The sequence below is a fragment of the Colletotrichum destructivum genome, chromosome 1 (genome assembly GCF_034447905.1).
Source record: "Colletotrichum destructivum chromosome 1, complete sequence".
Taxonomy (NCBI): Eukaryota; Fungi; Ascomycota; class Sordariomycetes; order Glomerellales; family Glomerellaceae; genus Colletotrichum; species Colletotrichum destructivum.
Genome location: NC_085896.1, coordinates 757371 through 769471, shown reverse-complemented (window position 1 = coordinate 769471; position 12101 = coordinate 757371). Strand labels below are relative to the sequence as shown.

Below are 12101 nucleotides of genomic sequence, written 5' to 3'. Positions count from 1 at the left end.
GAGCAACCTCAAGAGGTGTGCCCTCAAAATCAGCCGCTGAGCGCAAACTCACCCCCAGCGTTGCTCTCCTCGTCCTCATCATCAAACCCTGCCCCAGCCTCCCGCCGCGACTGGTGATGATTCCAAAAAGGGAAAAGAGGCCCCCCTTCTCTTCTTTGATACACCTGTGGTGCCCGTATGTCACGAGGCAGGACGTGGTGGTGCCGATGGGCCCGTGAGGGCGCACCCCCCCTCGGATCGTTAGAACACATCGTACGGAAGGAGACGACCGACGAATCACAAAGGGCAGGTTGTCGAACCTGCTGCACTGCCACCGGATGCGCTTAGATGGCCTCCGGGCAAGGGGAGCAAAGATCTTCGGCCTACCGACCTAGCGCGGCGGGGGAAAGGGGGCCAGAACCGTCAAGTGGCGTACAAGTCAAGGGGGGCGGCTGAGAAGAGACCCTGTCCTGGCAAGCTACCACATCTTTCTGTTCACATTGCGCCCCTGCCTCCCCCCCCCCCTCTCACGCTCCTAGCACCGGCCCTTGGTCTCCAACTTGCCAATGAATAGAAGTCCAGAACTCGCTCGGAAGAGGCCTCTTATGGGCAAGACCGGCATTGCCAGGGAGGAGGGGGACGGGCCCACGGGCGACGACAAGACGGAATTACTGTATTGATGACGAGTGTGGGAGATTTGGTGGTTTTCGGGCAAATTATCCAAGGTTCTGTCGATTTGGCCGAGAAAAGGGGGGGAGGGTGGCCATTTGGGGAGTCTAGACGCACTGGATACCGACAAACCCACCCTTCCGCTTGGCAGGTGTGGTGGCATCTCTCTCTCTCTCTCTCTCTCTTTATCTCCCTCCCTCTCCTCTCTGGGAGAGAGGGTGTAAGTAGTTTCGCATTGACGGAGAGGCTTGCTTCCCTCCTGTGCGCGCTGTGCTGCTGCGTTTGGACGAACAGCCGGATGTGCCGTCTCAAAACAGGCATGGGACTGGTTTCCGACGCAGAGGGAACGGAGACAGAGTTGGCAAAGGGGTAAGGGAGGGGGGGGAGGCGTGCTGGTGTTCCAAATAATCCTCTCTCCATATGTGAAGATAGAAAACGCCAAAGACGGGGAGAATCCCTTTCTCCGAGTCATTTGAGACCGAGCGAGGTTATCCTGCAAGCCGCTGCTCGTGCTGTAGGAGAAGTGTCCTGTGGCGCCTGATGGAGAAGATCTCCCCACAGGTGTTTGAGGAGGCGGGCGGGGAGGGGGCCAGAAGAGAACAAAGAGAAGGGGCTCGCTCACGAGGTGTAGAAACAACGCCAATCTTTTGGAGACTGCCTACATGATACACCTCAATAGAGTACGTTCCCATCCCCCCCTCTTTCTCTTTCTCTCTCTCTGTCTCTCTCTCTCTCTCTTTGTCTATTCCGTCTGTGGGTTGGGGCTGTCAGTTAGGGATAGCAGTGGCAAAAGAAAACAGGGTGGTGGAAGGATGGGGTGGGAGATGGACCGGTACGAGCGTGCGATGCGAATGGAAGTCCTTTCCACGCTCCTTGCTACTCGCTGCTGCCAGCCAACCATCCTGAGTGAGAATGTCGCGAATGCATTGGCTTTTTTCGTCCCAATGGCCATCGTTAGGGACGTTCTCGATGGGCGGTGAGAGGGCGGAGAGGCCGCAGGTGGGAAACTCTATTCGGGCATCTTGTCTTGGAACTTGACATCGTGATTGGACATGTGTGCCGTGAGGAGATGAGGTGGACATGGTCTGAGACCTCTCGCTGACGGATTACGCAGTTGCGAGACTCACTTCCGGCTCGAGTCGGCATGAGCGCGGATGCACTGCGGCACTGGTGGCATCTCTGGCTTTCCGCGCGTACGACTTCGTCGCTGTTCACAGTATCGTCGGCCCGTTGCGTTGCGCTGCTTGTCTCGAGGCAGTTGTCGTCGCGTTCGACATATCCAGGCCACAGGACGAACCTTGGACCGACATGCCAAAAGCTCCCAGATGGGTGGCTAACCTGGATCGGGCAAGCTTGCAAGCTGCGAGCGCTAGCAGGCACCACGGGCTTGCTGGTCAGCGGGAGAGCATCAGTTAGTGCTGCCGTGAGCCGCCGGGGGGAGCGAGTTTCCCAGGCCAAGGTCGACGCGAGCTGATGCTGCTGAAGAACGACTAACGGAATCAGGGAGGGCATCTCGACGTCTGTGGCGCCCTTGGGGGGGAGGGAAACTTTGTCAGGGTGTGTGTCGATACTGAGACGAGGAACACAGCAGTGCTTGCGTCATCTACTCGTTTTCCAGGGGGAGAGAAGAGTCGGGAAGCAGCAGTAATTGTAGATGCTTCGTATGTCTCGTTCGGTCGAGTTGAGTTTTCTCGACCTGCATACGCGACGTGGAAGCTTTTCCCCCTCCCCCCCCCAAAACAAGAAACCCAGGACCGCAGTCCCGGGACCTGGATTGTGTCGGCCTAGCTTTTTGGTGTCGTGTACGATGTACATCGTATAGTAGTTTTCTGCCACGATACGGTGTTTACAGTTTCAAACCCTCCCCTTCAAAGAAGGCATGAAAAGCAAGGGACAGGGGGGTTTGGCCGCCCGCATCCCCCGTTTCTACCGCGGTGCTGTCCCAGGTGGAGAGGAAATACTAGGTACGGCGGCGCCGTGCCACCGCTCCTGTTCCTGCATGTTTTCTTTGTGTCGGTTTTATACGCACGAGAAAGGGGATTTCCAAGAAGAAAAGGGTTCAAATCCAAATTCATGCAAGCGCCCAGAGAAAGAGAGAGAGAGAGAGAGAGAGCCCAGGTGCTTGGGGGAGTAGCGAGACACGAAAGGCAACAAACAACATGGTGTGTTCCCCAATCGGTGCGGATGATGTTCACAGGGATCTATCTGCGCCCTGGCTGGGGCAAGGCCCGCCCAGAAGGGGGGAAGTATGCAATCCAAACCCCTTTTATTTTTGACGACGCCCTATGCTCTCCATCAATCCAACCAGAGCAACCAAATATGCACACGTTACAATCCAGCCGTCTCGTCTTAGTATGGCCCGGAAAGCTTACATTTTCTGTCCTTGACAGCGAGCTACCGGTGGGAGTTTTTTTTTCCTCTTCTTTTTATCTTAAACTCCCACTAGCGGCGAAACGGCCAACTGCCGTCCCATGCTTCTCTGCGTCACACCGCATACACCATGAATGCTTGGGCTTGCAATCGGTCGTCAGAGCGCCACCTGGACCACATATACCGGTACCCAGATAGTCTTCGAGATGGATTTATACACCGTTGATGGAGGTAAGAGGGGGGGGGTAAATATGTTTGGGATGATCTAAGTTCCCTCGGTGTATTCCCAGTCATGTTCGAACTGGACTGTGTTTGGTCATTAACTCAGGTCAAAGCCTTGGGTGACATTGATTTCTGCCGAAGTAGATGACAAGAATTTGCTCAATGTGACGAACCATCGTCGACAGGAACCCCAACCTTGCCAGGCAAGACAATGAAACCTCATTCCCTCTGCCGTGAACGGTTCCCCTAAGCGGCAGAACGGTTTTCAGGAGCGAACAACAGGAGGACAATAACAAGGCCTACAGGCCATGGGAATCCGTCACTGAATGTCCGCTAGTGACTTCAACTAGTTTTCGTGGTACGTTCGGTCAATATCTGAACGATTGGCCTCTACTGTACTGCGAGGACTCGCTGTTGACTTGAATATGTCTTTCTTTGTCGCCCTGTCAAACAGCAGTGTCGATTTCAACGAGAGCGTTTGCAAAACGAAAGAGTAGCGTTGGGGTAAGAGCAATGTGAATATACACAGATGCTAGCTCCTTTCTGTGTATTGCCTTTCTTTATCCATAGTGTCATCAGATGCATGCCTGTGTCAAATCCACCTGGCTTCTTTGCTACTTAGCACTCTGACCACCACTTCTCACCAGGTTTTCGCGTTTCGTCCGGACATGGCATTCGGGAGCCGCTTGCTGAGGGGCGAAAGGCTCTCCGTGTGGACCAAGTTCCTAGGAGGGTCAATGGAACGGCGTCAAGGGCAGACGATACGTGAATTGCGAAGCTGTTATACGGCAAGTTTTACATCGGTAGGAGGGACGGCTGCTACGAGGTTATTCACCGCACGGACAACGGTTGCCTATTAGATGGACTCTGTGTTAGGAGGAATGACTAGCGTTAAGAACATCTACGCGGGCCTCGACCGACCCAGGCATGCCGTTCGTACCTGGTAATGGCTAACTCTCGTCAGTGCTCGAATGTCAACGATGAGTTTGGCCACTTAGAGGCTAAAGCAATATGTATGGAGCCTACAATGCGAATGGTTCGATCGACATAACGTGCAGATACAGACACCCGTAGCCTAAGACTCGAATTTTGCCTCGCAGCACATAAGATGGAAAAGGGGAAGAGAACAAGGATGGGCATCCATGCGTGGTATCATCCGATGACGTTATTAAGTTCGAACCAAGAGGCCTCAGTTCCTCGCAAAGGCACGCGCGGTTTGTGTAGAAAATTATCGATTAGTCGAGCCCCTCAACCGCAGGCATCATCGGTGCAAGAGGTGGCGGGGCTCGCAGGGCGGTCGTAGGATGCCGTGACATTTGTGAAAGTAACCACTATGCGACGGACAGAACCTTGCCAGGCTTAAGCGTATGTTAAAAAGATTTGAAAAATCATCAATGTCAAAGACTGAAACGAGAAAACTAAGTCTCCTCCTGGTGATGATCTCGACGTGTCTAGCACAGGGCAGCATGAATAGTTCTATCAGGACTCCGGTTAGAACTACGATGTCGGTGATTCGGAGAGACCGAATGTTCGATCAAAGGGGGTTGTGCTTCGCGGGAGAATGAACCCGCAGAGCCAGACTTGGTGTAATCTAGTGCCCAGATACCATGACAGCACGATGGGAGTCGGTGCGGTTGAATAGGGAGATCAAGGTCAAGCCGCCTAGTGCATGTAGATGGGAGCTTGTCCGCATGAAAGACTCATCATGTGCCGAGCTCCGAATTGCCGACTTTAATTGGACGAAACGTAGTGACGGCAGACACAACGCGTCGTCAGAACCCGAGTCGTGGTTGGATTGTCGACTGCCCCTCCAGAAGTCATATGCCGACGACTAGTCCAGCTCCATCTGGGAACATGAGGGGGGCAGTCGGCCGAGAGAATTCTGAACACTTGGCAGCCGATATTCGATTAACTCCAGTTGAATTGCTTCTCGAGACTTTCGGCGGAGCTTCGACTTTCTTCAGTGATCACCGTCATCCACAGTTCGCTCGCCCTTCGCGCGCCCAGTGGGGGGGAGGGGGATGTGGAGGTTCTGCAGTCGATCTTTGACAAGCAAACACCAGGCCGATCGGCTGGCCAAACATCCCTGGGCATGCGTGAGGCGACCACTCCTCCAACGCCATGGAAGGACAGGCACGAGTCAGGTATGCTAGTTGCCGAAGATGGTAAGAGCCAGTCGACACTATGAGGCTGCGATGGCTTGCGAAGAAACGATGGTGTGGCAGCCGAAAAGTGACATTCGTCGAGTCGCGAGATGGGACCTCCGTTGTGATCGATTCAAGCCTGTCAACGGAACCTTCGACGCTGTTTTACGAACGAACGAGGCCCTAGAACGCTCGCTTCTGGGCACACACACCTCTCATTGCCGAGCATCATCGGGCTAGTCAGTTTCCGGCATGTTCCTCGGTATCAGGTCGATGGCTCCTAGCTATGATCGACGCACGCGTCGCTTAGTAGCTAGAGCGTTGTGGTGGCATTGTTTGTGATTCGGACGTTGTGGCACTTCCGCGAAGAGAACGGCAGACGGCTGCAAGGGAAGACGACTATGTGGAGGTGCGGTGCTCAAGTGCCCGCCCGGATAGCGGGAAGCAATCGCCCCTTCGTCGGCTTTGCGCGATGGTACACTACGATGTACACAGCTGGGACTGCCCTCTGCGGAGGTCGGATCGACTCAAACTGGTTAGCCGAGTGTCCAGTGCCACCTTACCTGAACGACTATCGACGGGTTTCCGGGGTGGGCATCAAACTAGAGTACGTTGCCAAGGCGGTCCCTCTGAAGGTCGTGGGCATCAGACCCCTATGGATGAAAGCCCTGCCTGCATTCCGTGTTTGCAGACCATTAGGCTCTCTGTGTGATGGGTAAGCTGAAGCAGTGGATCCAGCGCGTGAGGACGATCATCATGTTCGTTAAATCACTGCCAGGAGAATTGGTAGCCCATGGCAGCTGGGCAACTGGGAGGAGATGGGCATTCAACTTTCCCACCCTTTGCTACCACTCGATCGTGTCTTGTTGAGGGGGGGAGGGGGGGGGGGAGGGCGTCTCTTTCTTCCCTTCTTTTGTCTCGTCGTCGTGCATTTTCTACGTGGACGCTCAGTCGCCGGCCGTCTTTCTCGCAATCTGGCGCGTCCGACCGATAGTGACCGTTCCCGGTTACCCATGACTTACTGATAGGCACGGAGAAAATAGCGGAATGATCATGATAGGTACATGGCCCCTTCTGTTGCAGCCTGGAGCATAGGGTTGCCGTCGTAGGGCAGGCTCTTCCTGGTCGGCTCCAGCGGGGGTTCTCTTTTTCGTCCCATCTTGCTGACCGCTAGCCCCCTTTCCCCTCGCCTTCAGGGACAGACAGACGGCGAGGGGAGAAGGGGAGAGGGAGAGTCAGAGGGGCAGAGCGCGAACGCTTGCATGTTGCGTACGCGTTTCTGCTTGGCCACGGTCCGGGTACCGCTTTTCACGGTCGTCACTTGCCGCTGTGGATATGTAGTGCTCGTCCATAGCCCAACTGGCGACGAGTGAAATAAGCCGCCTTTTCCAGCATCCAGGTTTCGCCCTGCCCATGCGCCCTTTACATAAGGCCATGCAGCCCGCGCCGAGTTCGATCACAGTGTGAGTGCCGGCAACTCTGACTCTGTTTCTGTGTGCTCCAGCAATCCCCGGTCTGTTCAGGGGGGGGTGAAACCCCTTGTTGTGTTGGGGGCTTAAAATTGGACGCACTCTGGTTGACACCTTCTTGGCCTCCCAATGATACAGCGCCTGCACAGGCCGAGGGAACTTCCGGGGTATGCTTGTTCCTCGTCGACCACGACCACGGCTGGACTGACCGCTCGGTGGCCTCATGACCTCATCCCTCATCCCTCAGGGTTGCCATACAGAGTACTGTGTATGCTATTGGCGCATAATGTCGCTGATGGTCTGGCCTCTCGGAATTCCTGGCGACATGTGAGACGTATCGGCTAGATCACTCGTCAACGGGGAATCATCGCCCACGGCCAAATAGCTCGATGAAGACATCTCCCCGGGCTGGTTCCTGGAGCTTGGCAATGATTCCATCACGTTAGCGGCGCCTGAGGCGTTATTTTTGCCTTGCCTGCACGAGCCTCGAGGCGTTGGGAATAGTCAGGAACAAATGTCTCAGACAAGCCTTGATTCCTGCTCCTGGACCTTCTCGAGGGGAAAGAGAGAGGGAGATGGCATCCGCCGACTGTTCGTTATGCATGATGTGTGTGCACGGAATAGGTTCTATCGAGAGCAGCAGCATGATAGTCAGTGAACCAAGGCAGCTTCGAAGTGCTTTGAAAAATCTTGGTAAAGAGTGGCGATGGCAGGTGCTGAGAGTTTCTGCGGGTGTTCGTCCACTGCATGCTGCGTGTCGAGTACGCCGTGTACGATCGGATTGTACAGAGTATTGCCTGTGTTTCCGTCCTTGAGCCCGAAGAGATCGGGCTAGAACCGGTATAGAGGCGGTGTGGGCACTCCACCTGCCCTGTGTAGACGATCCTGCATGCTGCGAGATTGCTTCCAGCCTCATGAAAAACTCAAAATCCCACCTCCGGTTTGGGCATCAAATGACAGAACCGATGCATGCCCGCCCTCATCCCTTTGAAATGCAAAGAACAGCCGAAGGTGACCCCGGTTCTCCTTTCGGTGGATCCAGCTGAGGAACAGAAATCCTTGTCGCCGAGGTGCCCTTCCGATATTGACGGGGAAGTCTTTCGGCAAGGGATTGGGTGAGGGTCTGAAGAGCGCGCAAGTGAAGTACGAGAGGGGGGTATATCGTTAGAGGCAAGGTAGAGGAACTCCGTCGAGCAAAGGTAAAAAATTGACCGCAGCGACGTGTACATGTCATTGGCACGAGGCCAACGGAGCCGGCACACGGCGAGCTGCTGGTTCACGAGCAAATGCCTGTCCAGCTGTCATGCCATGGTGCCATGGTACCTGTATACGGCGGCTGTAGTGTGTGGTTCACGGTAGCTCATACGATGGTTGCACGAGGTCAAGCCACTGTCCTAAGGCGTGGGTTGGGCCTTTGGACGACATGATCTGCAAATCAGTGGATACTCCACGTGAAGCAGCATCGGCCAGACTGCAGATGTCGGGCGCACACAGTTTTTAGCCTGCACGTGGAATGCTTCGCTGAGGTAGCATTTGAACTCGAAAAGGGACGTGCGAGCATCACCCTGGGCGGTAGAGGAGGGGTAACTCCTTCGGCGCGAACGCCGGCCTGATTCGGTGGTTGGTTCGCTGGGGCATCGCGGGAAAAAAGATTAAAATTCATGAGAAAAGGACATCTGCAAAGCAAATGCACGGCAAGGCGCAGGGATGGCCGTCTGGCAGGTGTCTGGCCAAGCCAAGTTGACCTACGGATGGGCGTAAAATAATCGCGGTAAGAAGACGGGCCAGCGAGAGGACGAGTAGGGAGGGAGGGAGCCGGATTTACCAGATGAATGATTGGTGTTGCCGAGTTGCTGCAGGCTTCAGGCTATGGGAATCACCGCATGGATACCTGTAATGCGGTCAGAAACTTTGGGTCTGATGACCATGTCCAACTTGTCGTCCCGAGGTATCCGCGCAATCTCATCCCGTCCTTTTCGTGTTCCTCAGGGATCCGCGGCCCAATGAGGTCCTGTCCTGTTAAAATGTCGAGGTTGTAGTCCTTCTCCCTTCTGCAAGTCGCTTCATCGCGTATCCTTGGAGAGGAAACTAGAACTCTGAGATTCATGACTGGGTTCGTCACCCAATGACGATCAGAAAAAGCCGGATTCGGGGCGACAATGGATCGGTGGAGGGGTGGACGACGTACGAAAATCAAATTCGGTGTGGAATGCGAAGGGGATGGAATCACCGCCGTCTGCAGCGCTTGTGGAGCATGTTGATTGGTCGACAGCATGTATTGGCGACCCCACCCCTCTGAATGATCATGACATGGAACTGTGTACGGAGGCGAACCCGACAGCTACGAAGTAATGACGAAAAGGAATGTGAGCAGCAATGACACAGTGGCCGAATGTATACAAGATTGGTAAGCACCCCGTTGGTGGTTATTTCGGTGGTTGTGGTTCCCTGCCAGCAGCCAGACCGATTTCGCTGCGTGCACACCGATTCTTCTGGTGTCTCTGTGCTCTTGGCTCACGTGGTTGCGGGCTCTCTTCCTTTGGATTAGTATGATGAGCAAGAGTGACTGGGTATCCGGGGTCCTAGGTTGTGCGGTCGTTGGAACAAACATGTACGATGCCGCCGCTAACACATCGTTAGTCGTCCCAAGGATGGATCAAGGCCGAGAGTAGCTCATGCTCTTGGGGACGTGTGTGTGTGTGTGTGTGTGAGTGTGTGTGTGTGTGTGTATCGTATCGGTAAGGTTGGTACGAGGTCAAGGCCGTGGAGGAAACGGATGTTGGTTTGGTTTGGCTCCGTTCCTTCGCGTGGGCGACCAACTAACTACCTTGGAGGCCCGACAGACACTGTGCCCCTCCGGGGCATTAACGCTTGCTTAGTCGATTCCCAGCGGTTTGGGTCGCTTGAGATCTGTCGACGCCCTAACCTTCGCGAAAGATCACTCTAGCAGCGGGTTGCGTTTCTTGGTGAACCCCCTAACCAGGATGTCGGGATTTGCCTAGTTCTTTCGAGGATAGCCGTAGATTGGGGGACCTGAGCCACCTTGGAAGACGCAGCAGCCCCAAAGCACATTGGAGGCGGTTCCTGGCGCGCGGGTTGGGACCGGCACCTGTGAACTTTGAAGGAGCCACGACGACGACGTTGGCATGCCGGGGCTGTTCAGACATGCCAGAGCAGGCGCACGTTATTGTATGCCGCGTGTGGGCAATGGGACATCGTTAGACGCCGCTTGGGGAGGTGGCGAAGGCGACAGCGGCGGCATTTGTCGCTGTGAATGGTTTGTGACGCATTGAATTATTTGCAGGGCCGGGAAAGACTGGAACCCGTATCGGACACCGACCGATTCGGCCGTGAAGTGAGCGGTGAGATTGAGAGGACCATAGACATGCTAAGAGGCAGGGGGCGGGGTTCGACGGCGGACACACAGACGACGACCCAGAGGAGGCGACAAGGCGCCGCCGGCAGGGTGACGGTGGGCAGCGGGTAAATGTGTCGATTTGCAAGCAGGACGAGAGAAAGAGAGAGAATGTGACCCAACGGAATTTCCCCGAGGGGTCGAGGTTGAGGACCAGGATTTCCATAGGAGAGGGAAAAGCCTCCCCAATGCCCGCGACACACCATGCTCCGTGCTCTGTTTTCGTGGGCGGTTGCCTCCTTGAACCTTCCTTTCCTTTGCCATCTTTGGAGGGCCCGCTCGTTTGGGTGTGGGAAAGGACCGGGGCCGGTAGCGCACCGTGGCACGCGTGGCGTGTAGGTAGGTGGTTTATTAAGGAAGTATCCGTTCTCCGTATCATGTACTGGCAGGAGCAATGTACGAGTACCTAGCCTGTTCCCAGAATTGCAACCATGAAAGAGGTATTGAGGCAATGCATGGTAGGGGCAGTCAGTGAGTGGGAAGGGTTAGTGAGCCAATCGTAAACGGGTAAACATCGGAGGGAGCACTCTCTCGGTGTTGGAGGGATTTACCTCACCGAGGGAGCGCAGCCAAGTCGCCCAGTCGCAGTTGCCCGTCCGAGCGGCGCCTTCCGGCCGAGGCCGTGTCACCTCCCCAGTCTCTTTGTCTGCCGTTAACCTCTGCTTGCATACCTGCGCGCCGTCACCGTCACGGCGTCACCGTCACCGTCACTGTTGCCGTCACCGCCATCACTCGACAGGCGTGGTGGCTTTGACCCATGGTCTCCCCTCCGATCGACTTCGTCCTGACAGTCTCGGCATGTGGCATCAATCGACTTTGACGAATCAACGTGATCTCCACTTCCTCTCAAGTCCTCGGCCGGCATGCACTGCGGCATCAACTTCCAATTTCCTGTGTCGGGCAAATCAGCCTCCAAGTCATCGTCGCCACCTTTAGACAGGGTGGTTGTGAACTGTCATGGCTAAGCGAGGCAACGACGGGAAGAAGAAAAAGAACAAGAAGGACCATGTCCTTTTCCCTTTCCAGCCCTAGGTAGGCAGCGTGGCAGGAATCATCCCAGGGGTTACCCAGTGAGTGCCCCCTAGTACATCCTATTCTGGCAAATTTCCACAGTATGGCCAGCCAGAGGCACACATAAAGAAGAGGGGGAGGAGAGGACTGATGTGCGGCGACCAGAGGCGGGGCAATGAGAAATGACATGGGACAGGAAAGAATTGGAAGGGAATTTTGAATACAGGGCAAGCCGGCCATTGGAGAATGGAGCAGCAGCTTAGTTGCAAGGGCCCTCAACAAAGGTTGCCTAGAAGGCTGGCTATGCTGGGCTACCCCATCCTTGTCTGCCCCCTCCCCCCCCCCCCTTTTCCACCCTGTATCCTGTCCTCCTTGCGTAACTGCCCTTCCATCCATTGTGCTAGTCACCCAAAGCAAGGAAGGCCCTCGCCATCGAAACTCTGGCCCCTGGCCTCGCGTTTGGCTCGGTATTCCTGGCAAATCCGCCCCCAGTAGATCTCAGCTATGAATGACGTGAAAGGGCTGTCCGGTCCTCGTCCTCATCTTGCTGTTCTGTGTTGTTAGTAGCCGACGACAGGGAAAGGGAAAGCACAAGCGACAATCCCATTTCGATATCGACGAAGCGGCATCCGCTAGTTCCATTTCCGGCTAGCCCAGCCCCTCCCTTGCCCCGAGAAAGTGAAATATCATACGCTGCTTTCAAGTGTACCGTACTATAGAAGGTAGGCATTTGTACAGTGGAAGCCGACCCCCTGACTAAATGATGGACGAAGGACAACAGGGTATGGAGCCTTCGCGCCGACCAGCATCGCAATGCAATGA

At 55.2% G+C, this 12101-nt stretch overlaps 1 protein-coding gene across 1 annotated transcript; it reads right to left on the bottom strand.

The window, feature by feature from the left end:
• Positions 1 to 1657: 1657 nt before the first annotated feature.
• CDEST_00218 (uncharacterized protein) lies at positions 1658 to 2160 on the bottom strand (the record flags this gene model as incomplete). Its single annotated transcript, XM_062916377.1, has 2 exons — positions 1658 to 1746; positions 1776 to 2160. 2 exons carry the CDS (start codon positions 2158 to 2160, stop codon positions 1658 to 1660), a joined length of 474 nt encoding a protein of 157 aa, XP_062772428.1.
• Positions 2161 to 12101: the final 9941 nt, after the last annotated feature.